At 45.0% G+C, this 21,279-nt stretch overlaps 1 protein-coding gene across 8 annotated transcripts in view; it reads left to right on the top strand.

Annotated features, from left to right (window-relative positions):
* XRN1 (5'-3' exoribonuclease 1) overlaps positions 1–21,279 on the top strand; it is a 196,300-nt gene that overhangs the window by 115,989 nt on the left and 59,032 nt on the right. For all 8 annotated transcript variants that reach the window (XM_059688279.1, XM_059688272.1, XM_059688274.1 and 5 more), the window contains 5 exons: positions 6,899–7,061; positions 8,016–8,129; positions 9,652–9,750; positions 16,219–16,334; positions 16,828–16,974. In XM_059688279.1, coding sequence (XP_059544262.1) covers positions 6,899–7,061; positions 8,016–8,129; positions 9,652–9,750; positions 16,219–16,334; positions 16,828–16,974 — 639 coding nt within the window. The remainder of the gene's footprint in view (positions 1–6,898; positions 7,062–8,015; positions 8,130–9,651; positions 9,751–16,218; positions 16,335–16,827; positions 16,975–21,279) is intronic.

The raw sequence follows: 21,279 nt of genomic DNA on the forward strand, positions 1-21,279 counted from the left end.
CTAATGAAGTTGAACATCCTTTTATGTTGCTGTCCATTTGAATATGTTCTTTTCTGAAATGGCTGTTCAATTGTTCTGCCATTTTCTATTGAAAACTGTTGAACTTTTTCTTATTTGTAATTTTTCTTATATATCTGTGTTGTCATTTTCAATTTCATGAAAAACCCTTAAATGATTCACTCAATATGATTGCTGTAGAGTTTTTTTATTTTTCAATATTCTTTATCAGATTAAGGAAATCTCCTTCCATTCCTAGGTGGTTACGTGTTTTTAATCATTAATTTGTGTTGATTTACCAAAATTTTTCTCCATCTGTGAAAATAATCATATGACTTCCTTTTTCTGTTAATATAGAGAATTACATTGATTAAATTTCAAATATTTATCTACCCGTGAATTCCTGGAATAAATCCCATTTGGCTGTGTTATATTATCCCTTTATATATAATTGGATTTATTTTGTTTAGGATTTTTGCATTTACTTTCATGAAAGTGATTGGCCTATAATTTCCCTTTCTTATAATGTCTTTGTCAGCTATTGATATCAAGATTACACACATGATAACTTTTGAGTGAAAATGGTAGAAAAAATCCCATTGAATTTTTAGAAAATGGTAACAGAATGCTGCATTTCAAAAATTTGTTGGAAAAATGTCTGTTTCAGGCTAAGATGAGATGGCTCATTTCAACCCTGCCATCAAGAGCAAAACCATTTAAGAATAAGCTGCTATGAAAATACCTATTGAAATACAAGGGTAATATGCTAATTGGACCAGACATCCTTCCAGACAAAGCCACAGTGGCTACAGGGGCCAAGGGCCAGCAGCTACAAAGGCTGAGGGCCGGCAGTGCAGGAGGTTCTCATAGCAGCCTCAGGAGGAGAAGGCACTCGTGGCAGTCACGTGAGGAGAAGGCGGCACCAAGGCCCCTTTTGCAGAGGCAGCTCAGGAGAGGGGGCTATGCAGTCCCAGTCCCAGTGCTACTCCTTCCACAGAGGCAGTCACAGAGGCAGCGGCGTGGGCCAGTCCCGGCGCCACACCTACACAGAGGCTGGACGGGGTGAGACCTGCTGTGCCTCAATCTCCCACAGCCCCAGATCTACCCCCACCCACCAGTGGGCAGGGGGGCAGGGCCAGTGCTAAGAAGCGAGGGCCAGCAGCTGCAGCAGCCGGCAGTGGCAACAGCAGTGGGATGATGGGGGTGGCACCGTCCGCTGATCCACCCAGTCGCCTCTCACAGAGGAGGACATCCCCTGAGGACTCCTGGACTGTGAGGAGGGCAGGCCGGGCTGAGGGATAACCTCCCCCAGTGCACGAATTTTCGTGCACTGGGCCTCTAGTGTGTGTACTAGTGACCTGTTGCACATAATTTATGCACATTAAAAGGGAATTAATCACACGAGACCCAAACCCGACCAGCCCCACCCTCATTGGGCTAGATCCAGACCCAGCCGGCCCCACTCCCATCAAGCCCCACCAGGTGGAGGGTGCAGCCTCAGGTCTCCTGGCCCAGGGCGGGGGTACAGCCTCAGGTCCTGTGGGCTGGGGGGTAAGCCTTGAGGTCCCTGGCCCAGGCCAGTGGGTTCAGCCTGAGGTCCCCCTGCCCAGCGCCGGGGCTGGGTGCATGGCCTGAGGTCCCCCATCAAGCCCTGCTAGGTGGGGGGCATGGCCTCAGGTCCCCTATTAAGCTCCGCTGGGCGGGGGATGTGGCCTCAGGTCCCATGGCCTGGTGCTGGGGCGGGGGTGCGGCCTGAGGTCCCCTGTCAAGATCCACTTGGCTGGGATCATGGCCTGAGGTCTCCCTTTAAGCCCTGCTGGGCATGGGGCGCAGCCTGAGGTCCCCCGGCCCAACGCCAGGGCAAGGGACACAGCCTGAGGTCCCCTGTCACACCCCACCAGGGCGGTGGAGGAGGGGGGTGCAGCCTCAGGTTCCCTGCCCCGGCCCAGCGCCACGCAGCCTCAGGTCCCTGCTGATTGCTCGTTAAAGCTCATTACGAGAACTCGGCCTCTGCTGTGGCTGTAGCCATCTTGTGTTATGGAATCCCTACTTCCGCTGTGGGTGCAGCCATCTTGTTATGATGTGATGGGCAATTTGAATATTCCCTCTTTATTAGATAGGATGTCCTATATAATCAAAACCTAATATGCAAATTGACCAGACAGCACAATGACTGGCGGAATGACCAGTTGCTTGATGCGCATTGACCACCAGGGGTCATATGCTCAATGCAGGAACTGTCCCCTGAAGGTCAGTGGGCCTCCACCAGGAGAGCGCCGCTCAGCCAGAAGCTGGGCTCACTTTTGGCGAGCGCAGTGATGGTGGCGGGAGCCTCTTCCACCTCCGCAGTAGCGCTAAGAAGCAGCAAGCAGGCGGTAAGGAGCGAGGGGGGTCCCAGGCTGCGAGAGGGCTCAGGCCAGGCTGAGGAACCCTCCCCCGCCCCCCAGTGCAGAATTTTGTGCACCGGACCTATAGTATGTACATAATATATAATAAAGTTATTTAATATATACTACATATAACTATGTACAGTATATGTCATTCATATATTTAAATATAAACACATATATAAAAATTAAAATTGTGATTGTTACAATGAGCTCAGTAGATGGTCTGAATAGTAATATGGGCATCCTAACAATTGAATCATTGGGCTGCAGTAAAAGGTCAAGCTAAAGGCTTCCTTCAGCACACAAAGCACCATGAGATGTAAAGAGTATACTCAGAATTGCTTACCTCTGTCTAATAGGAGTTTTGGAAAGAAAAAATGGAAAATAGGTAAGAAAATATCCCTCAGATGAAGAATCTTTAGATCAGGGATCAGCAAAATCCTATATAATAAAGAGTCATCACGCCCTCGCGCCTGGGCTGGGGGACCTGAGGCTGGGCCTGGAGACCTGAGACCCTGCCGCTGGGGCCGGGGGACCTGAGGCTGCGCCCCCTGCCCAGCAGGGCTTGATGAGGGTAGGGCCAGCCAGGTCTGGGTCTCGCGCAATTTCAAGGCACGCATGAGTGGGCGGGGACTTGACTCTTGGTCCCGCCGCATGCCCCAGACTCTGACAGAGGGAGATTTTAATATACATTTTACTAATTTTCTTTCTTCTCTTACACTTCTATTATAGAGAGGGCAAATAGCAATATTAAAATATTTCCACTAATTAATTCCCCTTTAATGTGCATGAATTTCGTGAACCGGGCCACTAGTGTAGAATAATAAAATCGCAATGTGCTAATTAGACCTGACAGCCAAATGACCTTCTGGATGTCCTTCCAGACAACCTTCCAGACGAAGCTGCGAGGGCCAAGACAAGCCGCCTCGGCTGCGAGGGCTAAACCCCTTCCACGTATTTCATGCATCGGGCCTCTAGACCTATATAATAAAAGCCTAGGTGGTATCACGCCCTCGCGCAACTTCAACACAAGATGGCCACCATAAGATGGCTACCACAAGATGGCCACACGCACAGTGGAGGCGGGGCTCGGTGGCCGCTCTGCGCAGTGAGGCCTAGGGGTCCTGCTCTGTGTAACGCGGAGGAGCCTGGTAGTAACATCTCCACTGCCTCGCATGGAGGAAGCGGGTTCAGTGTAGTAGGCAGGTCGTGGCAGGGGAGGGAAGTTGTGGGCAATGAGGCCAGCTGGGGAGGGGAGTTGGGGACAGTCAGGCCCCAGCAGGGGAGGAAAGTTGGGAGCCATCAGGCCGGCAGGGGAGGGCATTTGGGGGCCATCAGGCCAGCAGGGGAGGGCGGTTGTACATGTGACCAGAAAAAGGAAGGTGGCCATATTCCTTCCCAGATGGACGAGATCTGCAAAGAACATGGCTTCACTGGATGGTTTCAAACCTCTGCAAAGGACAGTATTAACATAGGGGAACCAGCCTGGTTCCTAGTGGAGAACATTCTCGTGAACCACCAAAGCTTTCCTAATGAAGACAATGATATGGACAAAATTAAACTGTACCAGGAGGCCTTGCCAGCAGAGAGCAAATCCCAGTATTGCTGACGTGGCTACAGCTCCTCTCATGCTTTCCAGATGCAGCCTGACTTGATTTCTCCATTTGGAGCAAAATCCTGAGAATGGTGGATGGATGCCCTGCTCTGTGATCTTCCCAGGGCTGTGCTTTAACATGACCATGAGGGTACCCCAGGAGCCTTAGCTGAAGTGGGTGTTCGTGTCTATCCTGAGCATGGCTCTATACCTTAGAGTGAGCACTCAGGCTTCTCTTGTTGCTGCTGCCATCAGGTTCGGGATAATGTTTATGTCCTTAACATCTTTGAAAATGACAATGCTCAGGATTTGGTATGAGTTGCAAGTTGTAGCTCTTAGTGTAAGCACTGGAGTAGTAATAAAACTTTCCCAGCCAAAACCGGTTTGGCTCAGTGGATAGAGCATCGGCCTGCGGACTGAAGGGTCCCAGGTTCGATTCCGGTCAAGGGCATGTTACCTGGGTTGCGGGCATATCCCCAGTAGGAGATGTGCAGGAGGCAGCTGATCGATGTTTCTCTCTCATCAATGTTTCTAACTCTCTATCTCTCTCCCTTCCTCTCTGTAAAAAATCAATAAAATATATCCAAAAAAAAAAAAAACTTTCCCAGCAGTCTTAGAGTAATTGTATGAGTCTGTATTTTTGTATTCCATCTTTACTTTTAAGGGAGTCTTTTAGACTATTAGCCACAGAAGGCTTGAAGTTTCTGTTCAGCAATTTCTTCCCCCTGGAAACTTCTAACTGGGGCTAGTTTTGTCAGATCTATAACAGTCATAGTCAAGGAGAGAAGTTATTCAAAGCACAGATTAGATCCGAGGTTCCATAGAATGAATAGTGAGAGAAACAAGGTCGTGTAGTTTTTATATAAAGTTTTGGGCATTTAAAGTATAATACATGAGAAAGGTATGTCTGGCTCACAATATTTGTATTACCATTCAAGCCAATTAAGAACAGAATAAATATTTTGAAAGGGAGGGAGGGAGGGAGGGAGGGAGGGAGGGAGGGAGGGAGGGAGGAAGGAAGGAAGGAAGGAAGGAAGGAAGGAAGGAAGGAAGGAAGGAAGGAAGGAAGGAAGGAAGGAAGGAAGGAAGGGCCCAGTGAATGCCCCTGTCAACCTTTTGTCTGTCTGCATTTATCTATTCTGGATGTTTCATATAAATGCAGTCATATATGTGACCTTTGGTGTCTGGCTTGTTTCATTTAACATGTTTTTGAAATTCATATACATTGTAGTATGTATCAGTACTCATTTCTTTTTATGGCTGAATATTCCATTATATGGATATGCTACCTTTTGTTTATCCATTTATCTGTCAGTGGACATTTGGGTCGTTTCTACCTTTCTGCTATTGTTAGTAGTGTTACTATTAGTATTTATTTATTAACTAGAGGCCCAGTGCACGAATTCATGCATGAATTGGCCCGGCCCCAATTGGCGGATCGGGGCTGGGCCTGTTGGGAGGAGGTGACAGCAGCTGACTGGGGGTGGGGCTGCAGGTGATTGGCCAGTGGGCCCCTCCCCTGATTGGGTTGCAGGGGCCCATCCAGGGCAGGGCAGGCTGAGGGGAGGGGCTGCAGGCTGATCAGTGTGGTGAGGGCCATCAGGGGCAGGGCCAGCTGGGGGGGGCGGGGGGGAGCGGGGGGGGGGGGGGGAGGTGCTGGGTCAGGGCTGGCCAGAGGGAGGGGCTACAGGCCGATCAGGGTGGTGGGGGCCCATTGGGGATGGGGCTGGCGAGGGGGTGGGCCTGCAGGAGGTTTGCCAGCCAGACCCGCCCCCTATTGGGGTGGGGGGGGTCGATCAGGGGTGGGGCCAGTCGGAAGGGCCACAGAGGAGTTGGCCACCAGCTCCACCCCCCTATCAGGGTGGGAGAGGCTGATCAGGGGTGGGGCGGCTGGGGGTGGGGCCTACAAAGGTTGGCCAGCCAGCCCCACCCGCCGATCCGGGGGTTCACTGGCTGCAGTGGGTGTCATAGTGACCGGTCATTCAGGTCGTTAACAGCGTTATGGTTGCTGGCTTTATATATAGATAGATAGATATTTAAGTATCCATTTCTAGTTCTTAGGGTATATACCTAGAAATGGAATTGCTGAACTATATGGCAATTCTATGTTTAACTCTTTGAGGAACTGTCCAATTGTTTTACACAGTGACTGCACCGTTTTTACATTCTTACCAGCAATATATATGTTCCAATTTCTCCACTTCTTTTCCAACACTTGTTTTCACTTTTTATATGATAGCCTTCCTGGGGTAAAAAACACAGGAGTTTCTTATAGTTCTGTGACTTCTCATTTAATTTCACAGACATTGGGATAGGTATTCAGAGAGTAAAAAAATGAATGCAAAAGTCTTAAGTGTCGAGTAAGACTCCCTCCACGTTCTGCGTGGAGTAGGGTTCAGTATCTGAAAGAGGAGCCGCACAACAAATGAGAGAAAAAGACACGAGATAATTTTGCAATATTGGGGGACCAGGCGGCAAGTCCCAAACGTCTTCCTCCTGTGCTCAGGCTTTACCAAGCTTTTATTGATCTGGGATGCACCCATAGCATAGCCCTTAGGCAGGTGACCCCCTGCAACAGGCAGACTAGCCCATCAGCAAGGATTTACATAATAATAAATGGGGGAGTAGTTTCAGCTACCACTGTCTGGACAAACAGAGGTGGTGCCTAGCTCCGACCTTTGCTAGGGCTTCAAAGGCACCCAGCCTTGGGGGGGTGGGGGGGGTTCTCTGTCTATGCTTATCAGATAGTGAAGGCAATAAACAGTTTCCCACACTTAAGTACTTAGAATTATTAGCATATTTATTTAAAATTTATTTAAGCATTTGAATATGAGTTGGTGGTTTGGAGGATGATTGTCATCCTAAATTATATACATACTCATACATATCTATATTTCTTTTTTATTCTTTCTTTTAGCTACCTGAGAAGAAAAGGAATAATAATAAATGAAACATCTGCAGTTGTATATGTTCAGTTACTCACAGGTCATAGATATCAAATAAATCAAAATGGTGAAGTTCGTCTAGAGAAACAGTGGTCAAAACAAGTTCTTCCTTTTGTTTATCAAGCTGTTGTCAAGGTAAGTCTCCATCAGGTCTCAATTATATCTTAGTGTACACTATTGCACACTGTATAAAGACAGATTATATATCATATTAACATTGGCTTCTAATTAGAAGAGTAATATATCAATGTATAATGGAAACTATTATTTAATATAATTTGCAAAATACTGTCTTTTTTAAAAGGCAGATTACCTCCTCAGACACTCTGTGGTTAGGAACATGTCCTTTTAATTTTTTTTTTAATCCTCACCCAAGGACATGCTTAGAGAGAGGAAGGGAGATGGCCGGGGAGGGGTAGAATGAGAGAGAAACATACATCGGTTGCCTATCATACACTCCCTGATTGGGGATCAAACCTGCAACCTTTTGGTGCACGGGACAGTGTTCAACCAACTGAGCCACTAGGGCAGGGCTAATTTATTTTTAACTTAATCTCTAAAAGAAAAATCTCAGCATTAACTTATACCTTTGCATTTTTAGATTTTTATACTCAAAAGAAAATGTTTGCCTTAAATAAATTAGTAAATGCAAAAGGCTGTTGTTGTGTTTGTAATCTTAGATGTAGTATGGGGATAACATTTTTTAAAGCATGTAGTGATTCTGTAATTTTGGGGAAACATTACAGTGTAGTGATTAAGAGCACAGATGCCTAAGTTGACTTCGTAGCTATATGACCTTGGGCAAGATTCACCCTCTTTCTGTGCCTTAGTCTCCTCATCTCTAAAGTGGGGCTAATAATTAATAATGGTCTTGTCACAGAGGGTTGTCTTAAGGGTAAAATGAACTAATAAAAGTGTGCAATGCCTAAAAGCAGTCAATAAATTTTAGCTGCCAGTATTGGTATGTAGACAGTCTTTGCATTTGACATTTATAAGTAGTATAGCCATAGTCCCATAGGAAAAAAACTTGTGTACAATCTATGAAAGATTTGACTGTGATGATTTACTTTTATATTTTACTCTATATAGGACATCCGAGCTTTTGATTCCCGTTTCTCCAATATCAAAACTTTGGATGACTTGTTTCCTCCTAGAAGTATGGTCTTTATGCTGGGAACTCCCTATTATGGCTGTGCTGGAGAAGTTAGTTACTGTTACTAATTAAATTTCTCTCTGGTTTGAAATTAATACAATTCTTTACCTTTTCTTCACTTAAGTGTAAAATAGAAAGTAATACTAAAGTGGAAAAATAAGAAAAAATTCATTCATCTTACTAATGAACATAGTATTTGGCTATATATCTTTAGTCTTAAGCATGTTGGGGTCAGGAGGTGGGGATAAAAAAGAATTCAAATCCTGCTCTCTGTAGTAGTATATTGTGGTATACATGAATCAATTCTGTAGTTATTTTAGATGTATTATTGGGTTAATGAATTTATAGATGTGTTAATGTTTTGGGAAGGTCCAGTTCTCACATGGAAAAAGGCACATGCAAATATACATATATGCCTATACATACACATATGTGTCTTTGCTACTTTCTGTGCAAATGATGAGAGGGTATCACATAGTCACAGGAATCAAGTTGAAGGGACTCCTACTGGTCAGATTTGGAACAGTTCGGGGGGACCTGGCCTGCGGCGGGGGGAGGACAGTTGAGGACAACCAGGCCTGCAGGGGAGGGCAGTTAGGGGTGACCAGGCCGGCAGGAGAGGGCAGTTGAGGATGACCAGGCCAGCAGGGGAGAGCAGTTAGGAGCGACCAGGCCAACAGGGGAGGGCAGTTAGGGGTGACTGGACTGGCAGGGGAGGGCAATTAAGGGCGACTGGGCCTGCAGGGGTGGGCAGTTAGGGGCTACCAGACCGGCGGGGGGGGGCAGTTCGGGGCGACCAGGCTGGCAGCGGAGGGCAGTTGTGGGGGACCGGGCCTGCAGGGGAGGGCAGTTGGGCGCAACCGGGCCAGCAAGGGAGGGCAATTGGGGGCGACTGGGCTGGCCGGGGAGGACAGCTGGGAGCAATCAGTTCGGCAGGGAGCAGTTATGCGTCAATCAGGCTGGCAGGGGAGTGGTTAGGGGGTGATCAGGCTGGTAGGCAAAAGTGGTTAGGGGCAATCAGGCAGGCAGGCAGGCGAGCAGTTGGGACCCAGCAGTCCTGGATTGTGAGAGGGATGTCCAACTGCAGTCGGACTATCCCCAAGGGGTCCCAGATTAGAGAGGGTGCAAGCTGGGCTGAGAGACACCATCCCCCTCCCCAGTGCACAAATTTCGTGTGGCCTCTAGTAATTATATATATTTAAATATGCATACAAAGCACAAATGTTAAAACATGGAGTAAAATGTTAACAGTAGGTTGATCTGAGTAAATGTTTTTCAAGTGTTCTTTGACCTGTTTTTAGTTTTGCAACTTCTTGGTAGTTTGAAATTATTTGCAAATTAAAAGTTAATAATAATAATAAAAAAAGACTGCACCTATTAAACAATGTAGACTCAAATTTGCAGTATAATCACATTCCCTCAAAAATTCCAAGAGAATTTCCACTATCCATCTTTATTGTCTTACTGTATTTCAGAAATAATAAACACTGTTCAAATAAATAGAAAAATCAAGTGAGTAAAATGTAGTGAAAGAGACTAAAACCTATTGTGATTTTTTTTTTTTTCTCCAAGGTTCAGGATTCAGGGGATGTGATTACAGAAGGTAGGATTCGTGTGGTTTTCAGCATTCCATGTGAACCCAATCTTGATGCTTTAATACAGAACCAACATGTGAGTACTATAGTCCATATTGTTTAATTTAGAATTAATGAACTATAAAAAATATTAGAATGATATTTTTGCCAACTTCTTGGAATTTATTGCAAATATTTTATCTAATACTAATTAAGTTTCCTTACAGTTATATCTAGTATTATTTAAAAACAAATGTGGAGTCTGCTTAGAACTTCATGTAGAACTTTGAGGGGGGGAGGAAATCACTGAAATCCCATTATTAATCTACTAGGGGCCCGGTGCACGAAATTCGTGCACTGGGTGTGTGTGGGGGGGGAGGTGTCCCTCAGCCCAGCCTGGCCCCTCTCACATACTGGGAGCCCTCAGGCGTTGACCCCCATCACCCTCCAATCGCAGGATCGGCCCCTTGCCCAGGCCCTGACGCAGGGGACCCTCATTTCCCCCCATCACTGGTTCTGCCCCCAGCCCAGGCCTGATGCCTCTGGCCCAGGCATCAGGCCTGGGCAGGGGACCCCCAGACCCCTCCAATTGCTGTCTCTGCCCCTTGCCCAGGCCTGATGCCTCGGCCAGAGGCATAGACCCCCATCACCCTCCGATCTCCTGATCGGCCCCTTGCCCAGGCCTGACGCCTCCGCCAGAGGTGTCAGGCTTGGACAGGGGACCCCCATCTCCCCCTGATCACTGGCTCTGACCCCCGCCCAGGCCTGAGGCCTCTGGCCCAGGAATCTTGCATTTGCAGGGGACCCCCATCTCCCTCTGATCACTTGCTCCACCCCCCGCCCAAGCCTGATGCCTCGGCCAGAGGAGTTGACCCTCATCACCCTCCGATCACCAATCACCAGATCGGCCCCTTGACCAGGCCTGAGGCCTCCGGCAGAGGTGTCAGGCCTGGACAGGGGATCCCCAGCTCCCCGCGGTTGCAGGTTCCGCCCCTGCCCAGGCCTAACGCCTCTGGCCAAGGCGTTAGGCCTGGGCAGGGGACTCCCAGCTCCCCGCAATCTCCCGCTCTGCCCCTGTCCAGGCCTAACACCTCTGGCCAAGGCATTAGGCCTGGGCAGGGGACCCCCAGCTCCCCGTGGTTGCAGGCTCTGCCCCTGCCCAGGCCTAATGCCTCTGGCCAAGGCATTAGGCCTGGGCAGGGGACTCCCAGCTCCCCGCGATCTCCCGCTCCGCCCCTGCCCAGGCCTAATGCCTCTGGCCGAGGCGTCCGGCCCAGCCAGCGGGGACCCGCAGCGGCAGCAGCGCCGCAATCTCCCGCTCTGCCCCTGCCCAGGCCTAACACCTCTGGCCGAAGCATTAGGCCTGGGCAGGGGACCCCCAGTTCCCCCCGGTTGCAGGCTCCGCCCCTGCCCAGGCCTAACGCCTCTGGCCTAGGCGTCTGGCCCGGGCAGCGGGGACCCACAGCTGCAGTGGCCCAGCGATCGTGGGCTCCGCTTTAGGCCCAGGCAAGGGACCCCTAGCTCCTGGGACTGCCAGCTTCGACCGTGCCCAGCTCCCATCGCTGGCTCCACCCCTACTTCCTGCTATCACTGGCCAGAGCGGCAAAGGCGCCTGATTCTCCGATCATGGCTGGGGGGCAGGGCAAAGGCGGCCCCAGGGCCGCCTTTGCCCTGCCCCCCAGCTCTTAGCTCCCCCCTGGGTTTCCGATCACTGTCAGTGGCAGGGGGCTTCTTCCTGCTTTCTCTTTCGCCTCCCTGCATTGTGCCTACATATGCAAATTAGCCGCCATCTTTGTTGGCAGTTAACTGCCACCTTAGTTGGCAGTTAAATTTGCATATAGCCCTGATTAGCCAATGAAAAGGGTAGCACCATACGCCAATTACCATTTTTCTCTTTTATTAGTGTAGATAATGGTTACTATGGGCTATTGTATTTGAACTTATAAGTAGCACGTTGATTAGCATACCCTCTGGGAATAGACTTGGGTTTTTAAATGATTGATAATCAAAGCCTGCATTTTTTATTTACAAGTGACATATGGCCTTCTTGCACAAGTTAAATGTTTCTACTCAGCTAAAGATGAATAGTCCCTAGAGAAAAGTTGAAAATTACATTTAAGGTCACAGCACCCTTTTTCAGGACCTTTTTCTCCAAAGATGTTCACTGTCCTCTTTCTGATTTCCCTGTTAAAGTAGGGAGAGGATCCTGATATATCTGTCATTTTTCTTATTGATTGGATAATTAACTTGACTAAAATTAATTCACAAGCAGCCAGCTATTGCTACTTATATTTTATCTAATGATAAAATCTAAAGTTTTATATCTTGTGGAATGAATGTATGGCATTAGGCATTAGCATACCCATGAGGAAACTTTATGGAAGGCAGAAAAGTTTCTAAAATCTTACCATTAGGCCTGTTGGAGGAAGAATCCTCCAAGCACATTCAGGAAATGGAGACAGTGGCCCATTAGGTAAAAAGCTGTAGCTCTGTTCTGGGAGTCAGAGGAGGTGGAAAAACTTGCATTCATTCCTTCATGCCTAGCTTTTTCTAGACCTGCAGGCACCTTCCCACTTCTAGCATATAGTGTTTCTAGGTGTACTTTCTCTGTACATACCTTCTTTAACTTTTACTCAAGCCTTCTTTCACTCTCCTAATGGTCTCACCTAATATTTTACAATTTCTAGGATGTTTGTGTAATTTTTTTAATTGATTTCAGAGAGGAAGGGGGAGGGAGAGATGATGAAAGTGAATCCTTGATTGGCTGCCTCCTGCACGCCCCCTACTGGGGATCGAGCCTGCAACTTGGGCATGTGCCCTTGACCGAAATCGAACCTGGGTCCCTTTAGTCTGCAGGCTGACACTCTATTCTCTGAGCCAAACCAGCCAGGGCTGTTTGTGTGACTTTAATAATTTTAGTTATACCATAACCCAATATTTCTCAAAAGGAGTACTATTGGTATTTTGGGCAAGACAGTTATGTCCTTTATCTGGTAGGACAGTTGGCATCCTTAGCCCCTGAACACTGAGTAGTAGTAGCCTTTGCCTTTTGTTCTTGTTTTTATCCTGACCCGAGGATATTTTTTCCATTGATTTTTAGAGAGAGTGGAAAGAAATGAGGAGAGAGGGAGAGAGATAGAGAGAAAAAGAAAGAAACATTAGTGTGAGAGAGACACATCAATTGGTTGCATCTAGCATGTGCCCCGATTGGGGCCGGGGATCGAACCTGCAACCCAGGTACATGCCCTTGACAGGGAATTGAACCCACCACCCTTTGGTGCATGGGCCAATGCTCTATCCACTGAGCCATACCAGCCAGGGCATTGTAACATGATGTGCCCCTACACATTTCCAGATGCTTATTAAAAAAGTGATAATTACCTGTGATAGAGAACTGCTACCTTAATTTTTATTATCTATTCGGGAAAGCATACTTGATTTGTCTGTATTATTTCTAAGTCTGATAAGGTTCTTAGTGGCAAAATTGTGTCATATTCTTGACTAGCCTATTAATGGTAACTATATTCCAGGGCACTAAAAATCTTTATCCACTTAGGAGTGACTATAGACATGATCATTAAAAAAATAACAATGGATGAATTAATTCCTTACCAATTACTCTCTGGAAATTTTGTATTTATTGGTGATAAAATATCCTTATCCTATACTAATAAAAGAGAAAAATGGTAATTGGCGTACGACCGATACCTTTTTCATTGGCTAATCAGCGAGATATGCAAATTAACTGTCAGCCAAGATGGCGGCTGGCAGCCAGGCAGCTGAGAATAGGAGGCTCGGTTGCCCCAGCGATGGAGAAAGTCAAGGATCCCCGCAGCTGCCGGGGCTCTGAGCTCCTGAAGCAACAACTCCAAAAGATACAATGTTTCAATTATAGAAGCAAAAAGATGGCGGTTAATTTGCATACTCAGGCTCCAAGCAGAGCGAAGCCAAACAGCCCTGAAGCAGCAGGGCAGAGAGGCCTCAGGGCCTGGGATCAGCGGAGCCGAGAGGCCTCCCGGCCCCAGTGATCAGCGGAGCCGAGAGGCCTCCCAGCCCAGGTGATCAGCGGATCCGAGAGGCCTCCCGGACCCAGTGATCAGCGGAGCCGAGAGGCCTTCCAGCCCAGGTGATCAGCGGATCCGAGAGGCCTCCCGGCCCCGGTGATCAGCGGATCCGAGAGGCCTCCCGGACCCAGTGATCAGCGGATCCGAGAGGCCTCCCAGCCCAGGTGATCAGCGGAGCCGAGAGGCCTCCCGGCCCCGGTGATCAACGGAGCCGAGAGGCCTCCCGGCCCCGGTGATCAGCGGAGTCCAGAGGCCTCCCGGCCCGGTGATCACCCGAGAGGCCTCCCAGCCCCGGTGATCATCCGAGAGGCCTCCCGGCCCCGGTGATCAGCGGAGCCGAGAGGCCTCCCGGCCCCTGTGATCAGCAGAGTCCAGAGGCCTCCCGGCCGGTGATCAGCGGAGTCCATAGGCCTCCCAGCCCCGGTGATCAGTGGAGTCCAGAGGCCTCCCGGCCCGGTGATCAGCCGAGAGGCCTCCCCGGCCCGGTGATCAGCCGAGAGGCCTCCCAGCCCCGGTGATCAGCCGAGAGGCCTCCCAGCCCTGGTGATCAGCGGAGTCCAGAGGCCTCCCGGCCCGGTGATCAGCCGAGAGGCCTCCCAGCCCCGGTGATCAGCGGAGTCCAGAGGCCTCCCGGCCTGGTGTTCAGCCGAGAGGCCTCCCAGCCCCGGTGATCAGCGGAGTCCAGAGGCCTCCCGGCCCGGTGATCAGCGGAGTCCAGAGGCCTCCCGGCCCGGTGATCAGCGGAGTCCATAGGCCTCCCAGCCCCGGTGATCAGCGGAGTCCAGAGGCCTCCCGGCCCGGTGATCAGCCGAGAGGCCTCCCAGCCCCGGTGATCAGCCGAGAGGCCTCCCAGCCCCGGTGATCAGCGGAGTCCAGAGGCCTCCCGGCCCCGTGATCAGCGGAGTCGGAGGCCCCGCGATCAGCGGAGCAGAGAGGCCTCCCGCCCTGGTGATCAGAGGAGCTGAGAGGCCTCCGGCCCCGCGTTCAGGGGAGCCAAGAGGCCTCCCGGCCCGGTGATCAGCGTAGCCGAGAGGCCTCCGGGCCAGGGATCAGGGGAGCCGAGAGGCGTCCTGGCCCTGGGATCAGCGGAGCAACGAGGCTTCCCAGCACAGGGATCAGTGTGACAGGGTGCGGAGCCCCAACCCTCTGACCGGCCCTGCTCTGTGCATGACAGGAGTGGCGCTGCAACCTCCCTATGGACCCTGCCTTGAGTGTGACAGGGGGTGGTGCCCCAACCCCCCAATCGGCCCTACCCTGAGCATGACTGAGGGTGGCATGGCAACCTCCCAATCCGCCCTGCTCTGTGCATGACAGGAGGCGGGGCCCCAACTCCCCAATGGGCCCTGCTCTAAGCCCGACCAGGGGTTACACCTAGGATTAGGCCTGCCCTCTGCCACCCGGGAGCAGGCCTAAACCAGCAGGTCCTTATCTCCTGATGGGTCCCAGACTGTGAGAGGGCACAGGCCAGGCTGAGGGACCTCCTCTCCCAACCCCGAGTGCACAAATTTTTGTGCACCGGGCCTCTAGTATTCATATAAAATAAAACATATGAATATGAAACATATGATTTATGTAAATATAAATAAGTATGTGTTATCATTATGTAAATTATGTTCGAAATGTATGGTAACTTACTCTAGTTGGTACTGGATTTGTAATTTGCTTCCTAATTAAAAATTTACATCATCTGATACTTTTAAAAAATTAATAATGTTCATAGTTTCTTCCCTTAAGTATACAATTAAGATTACATTTCATTGACTATATTAATTACAATCTTATACATACTTGTTACTTTCATGTGATAATAAATATTAGGGGAAACAAGTATTGTTTATATCTATATATAATACAAATATCATATATATTTTAATCCTCACCAGAGGATATTTTTTTCCATTGATTTTTTAGAGAGAGTGGAAAGGAGGGAGGAGGTTGGGGAGAGAGAAACATGGATGTGAAAGAGACACATCAATTGGTTGCCTGCCATTTGCAATCCAACCAGGAATCAAACCCAGGAGTAGGTCAGGGCAGAGCATACTTTTAATTTCGCTCAGCAGCAGCAATTTTGATGACATACTCATGTTTTAATTCATTGTAATAATTATCAAGGCCTGATTTTTTTTCCCAGGTACTTTACTAAGCCCTACTTGCAATATGAAAATTTATTTTAAGTATTTAATTCTTGCCTGCATTGTTTGCCATTTATTACTTACTGTAGAGTTTATTTCTTGAGACATTTCACAAACTGTATATTTCTTCTTCCTTTCACCTGTCCTTGGAAATTCTATCCTTTAAGGAAGGGAAGGTGCAGAAAGATTCTGCTTACAGATCCTTTTTAAAAAGAGGGTAGCGGAATGATCATTTACTTTTGAGAATTCTTATATAGCCACAATACAATGGTTAGTCATGTCTTGGATATCTCCAAATTTTAAACATAAAGAAATAACATTTAATGCTTTGCGTTTCTATAATTGACCTTTTTGTTTTTATATTTAAAGAAATATTCTATAAAGTACAACCCAGGATATGTGTTGGCCAGTCGCCTTGGAGTGAGTGGATACCTTGTTTCAAGGTTTACAGGAAGTATTTTTATTGGAAGAGGATCTAGGAGAAAGTAAGTTTATGTTAAAGAAATTTACTTAAAGTGGCAGAAAAAATTGAATGATAAAGATAAAATGATCAATATTTTAGTATATATTTTCTCTGACTTTTCCTTAAAAATTTTGCATAAATTTCTCTAATGGTGATATTTTCTCTAAATGGCATGTTATAGGTGGTTGAAAAGACAGTTGTTATTTTTGCAGCTAGTATATTGAACCTTGAAAAAAGGTATCAAGGTGTGTGTGAATCTCAATAGTATATTTTCCTATATCATTCTCCTCGCTAATTACATAATCTTTGTTAACTTATGCTTTCTTGACTTGGATTTCCTCTATTTTTTTCAATTACTGCTACTTCAGAAATAACCATGATAACTAAAATATAAAACAATTAAAACTAACTTTTTCTAAGATTTGAAATCAAAACTTTTTGTTCTTTCAACAAAATTTTAAAATGTGTGTGTGTGTGTGTGTGTGTGTGTGTGTGTTTGTGTGGTTTAAATTCAGCCCTCACGGAGACCATAAAGCAAATGTGGGTTTGAATCTCAAGTTCAACAAGAAAAATGAGGAGGTACCAGGATATACTAAGAAAGTTGGAAATGAGTGGATGTATTCATCTGCCACCGAACAACTTCTTGCAGAGTACATAGAGAGGTAAGTGCTGAATAAGATCCCAGTAGGCATCCTGAAACATAGGAATATAATAATAATAATTTTGCCTTGCTGATAAACAGTTTTAAAGAGAAAATGTTTCTTTTAGGAAAATTTGACATGTGTTACATATAAACTTATTTTTACCATTGGCAGAGATTTATTTACCTATTTTAATTTTTTTTTAAAATTTTAGTTACAGTTGAAATACAATATTATATTAGTTTCAGGTATACAGCATAGTGATTACAGATTTATATAATGTACAAAGTACTCATCCCCAAAAGTCTAGTACTCATCTGACACTATACATAGTTGTTACTATATTATTGACTATATTACCTATGCTATACTTTATATCCTCAAGACTATTTTTATAACTGCCAATTTGTACTTCTTAATACCTTCCCCTTTTTCACCCCTACCCATAACACTCCCTCATCTGACAACCATCAAAATGTTCTCTGTACCTATGAGTTTGTTTCTGTTTTGTTTATTTGTTTATTTTGTGTTTTAGAGTCTACATATAAGAGAAATCATATGGTATTTGTCTTTGTGACATATTTTACTTAGCATAATACCCTCTAGGTTCATCTATACTGTCGCAAATGGTAAGATTTAATTCATTTTTATGGATGAGTAATATTTCATAGTATACTAGAGGTCTGGTGCATGAAAATTCATGCACTGGAGGAGGGGTCCCTCGGCCTGCCCCCTCTCACAGTCCCGGAGCCCTCTGGGGCAGGAGGTGACCCTGCGATCAGGGGAGGGCGACGCCCCCATCACACCTCTGCTGCTGCCACTGCTGGCAGCGCAAGCCTTGGCTAGCCCTGGTTACCTGAGCCTCTGGCCGGCCCTGGGTGGCTGGGTGGCTAAGGTGCCTGGGGGACTCTGGAGGCAGGTGCACCGCAAGGCCAGGCGGGGCTGAGGGGCCTAGGCACCACCATCTTGTGGCTGTGGGTGCTGCCATCTTTGAGGGCGTAACACCCAATTAGCATATTCCCTCCTTACTGGCTATGGGCACCACCATCTTTGTGGGCGTGGCGGTCAATTAGCTTATTCTCTCCTTATGGCTGTGGGTGCCTCCATCTTTGCAACAGCGTAAGGGTCAATTAGCATATTCCCTCTTTATTAGATAGGATATGTACCACATCTTTATCCATTTGTCTATCAGTGGACACTTGGGTTACTTTGATATCTTAGCTATTGTAAATAATGCTGCAATGAATATAGAGGTGTATTTTTAATTAGTGTTTTGGATTTCTTCTAATAAACAACCAGAAGTGGCATTGCTGAGTCATATACTAATTCCATTTTTAATTTTTTTAGGAACCTCTATACTGTTTTCCATAGTGGCTGCACCCATTTACAATTGCACTAATAGGGCATTTAGGTTCCCTTTTTCTCCACATCCTTATTAACACTTGTTGTTTGTTGATTTTTTGATGGTAGCCATTCTGACAGGTTTATGGTGATGTCTCATTGTGATTTTAATGTGCATTTCCCTGTGGATTAGTGATGTTGAACATCTTTTCATGTCCTCATTGGAGAAATGTCTATTCAGGTCCTCTATAAAATTTTTAATTGGGTTGTTTGTGCTTTTTTGGTGTTAAATTGTGTTCTTTATAAAATTTGAATATTAACCCCTTGTTGGATGTATCATTGGCATATATCTTCTTCCATTCAGTAGATTGCCTTTTTCATTTTATTCATTTTTTTCTTCTGTGCAAAAACTTTTTAGCTTGATGTGGTCTCATTTGTTTAATTTTTCTTTTATTTTTCTGTGTCGAGGACACATACTGAAAAAGACAATACTGAGAGTGATATCAAAGAGTTTACTGCCTATGTTTTCTTCTATGAGACTTATGGTTTCAAGTTTTATGTTTAAATCTTTAATCCATTTTGAGTTTCTTTTTGTATGTGGTGTAAAAAATGGTGTTTTATTTTTTACATGTATCTGCCCAATGTTGTCAACACCATTTGTTGAAGAGACTGTCTTTATCCTATTGTGTATTCTTGTCTCATTTGTCATACAAAAATTGACCATATATGCCTGGATTTATTCCTGGGTGCTCCTCTGATCAATGTGTCTGTTTTTATGCCAATACTAGAGGCCCAATGCGTGAAATTCGAGCTGCCTCTGGCTCAGCCTTGGCAGAAGGACGTCTGGTCTAATTAGCATATTATGCTTTAATTATTATAGATTATTATAGATGATGCTGTCTTGATGACTATAGCCTGATGACTATAGTTTGATATCAGGTATCATGATACCCCCAACTTTGTTTTCCTTTCTCAAGATTGCTTTGGCTTCAGGTCCTCTGTGGTTCCATATAAATTTTAGGATTATTTAGGTTATAGTTCTGTGAAAAATGCCATTGGTATTTTGATAGGAATTGCATTGAATCTATAGATTGCTTTGGGTTGTATGGATATTTAATGATGTTAACTCTTCCTATCCATGAGCACAGTATAGGCTTCCATTGATTTGTATCTTCTTTATTTTCTTTCTTCTATGTATTAATAGTTTTCAAATTTAGGTCTTTTATTTCCTTGGTTAAATTTATTCCTAGGTATTTTATTTTTTGACTCAATTGTAAATAAGATTGTTTTCTTAATTTGTCTTTCTGATAGTTCATTAATGGACTATAAAAATGCAACCAATTCCTGAATATTAATTTTGTATCCTGCTACTCTGCTGAATTCATTTATCAGTTCTAATACTTTTTTTGTTATAATCTTTAGGATTCTATACATAGAATATCATGTCATCTGCAAGTTATGACAATTTTACTTTTTATTTTCCAATTTGGGTAACTTCTATTTCTTTTCCTTGTCTAATTGCTATAGCTAAGATTTCCAGTACTATGTTAAATAGAAGGGGTGAACAACCTTTTTTTGTTCCTAATCATAAGAAAAAATGCTTTACCTCTTCCTCATTGAGTATGATGTTACCTATGGTTTTGTCATATATGGCCTTAATTATGTTGAGGTATGTTTTCTCTGTTCCCACTTTGCTAAGAGTTTTTATCATAAGTGGATAATGGATTTTGTAACATCCTTTTCTGCATCTATTGATATGATCATGTGGTTTTTATTTTCATTTTATTTATGTAGTGTATAACATTAATTGACATATGGATATTGAACCACCCTTGAATCCGAGAAATAAATCCCACTTGATCGTGGAGTATGATCTTTGTAATGTTTTGCTGAATTTGGTTTGCAGGTATTTTGTTGAGACTTTTTGTATCTATGTTCATCAGGGATAATGGTCTATAGTTTTCTATTTTTCCGGTGTGTTTGTATGATTCTGAAATCAGGGAAATGCTAGCCTTGTAAAATGAACTTTGGAGCCTTCTTACCTCTTCAATTTTGAATAGTTTGAGGGGGATAGGTGTTAAATTTTTTCTGAATATTTTTTTAATTTACTTATTCAGGACTTTTATTAGAAGTATTTTGAATACTGATTTGATTTCATTGGTCATAATCAGTCTATTTAGATTATCTGGTTCTTCTTGCTTCTGTCGTGGAAGATTCTGTGTCTAGGAATTTAACTAATTCTTCCTGGTTGTTAAATGTGTTGACATATAATTGTTTATAGTATTTTCTTATAATCCTTTCTATTTCTTTGGTGTCAGTTGTTATTTCTCCTATTTCATTTCTAATATTATTTATTTGGGTCCTCTGACTTTTTCATGACTCTGATGAAAGTGTTATCAATTTTGTTTATCTTTTCAAAGAACCAGCTGTTGGTTTCATTGATATTTTGTTGTGTTTTTGGACACAAGTTTATTTATTTCTGCTCTGATCTCTATTATTTTATTCCTTCTACTCACTTTGGGTTTTGTTTATTGTTTTCTGTTTAGTTCTTTTAGGTGTAAGGTTAAATTTTTTGAGATTTTTTTGGCTTGAGATAGTCCTGTATTGCTATGATTTTCTCTTTTAGAACTACTTTGGCTGGTCTGTAGATTTTTTAGGCTTCTTGTATATTCATTATCATTCCTCTCATGATAGTTTTTTATGTCTTCCTCAATTTTTTTGTTAACCCAGTGATTGTTTTGTATCATGTTATTTAGCCTCTATGCATTGTGTGTTTTTCAGTTTCCTTCTTATCATTGATTTCTCATTTCATAACACTGTGATTCTAGCAGATGCTTGGAATGGTTTCAGTCTTTTTAAATTAATTGAGACTTGTTTTGTGGCCTAACATGTGATCTGCCCTAGAAAATGTTCTATGTGTGCTTGAAAAGAATATAAATTATGCTGCTTTTAGATTGAAATGTCCTAAAAATATCAATCAGATCC

The sequence above is a fragment of the Myotis daubentonii genome, chromosome 3 (genome assembly GCF_963259705.1).
Source record: "Myotis daubentonii chromosome 3, mMyoDau2.1, whole genome shotgun sequence".
NCBI classification, from domain to species: domain Eukaryota; kingdom Metazoa; phylum Chordata; class Mammalia; order Chiroptera; family Vespertilionidae; genus Myotis; species Myotis daubentonii.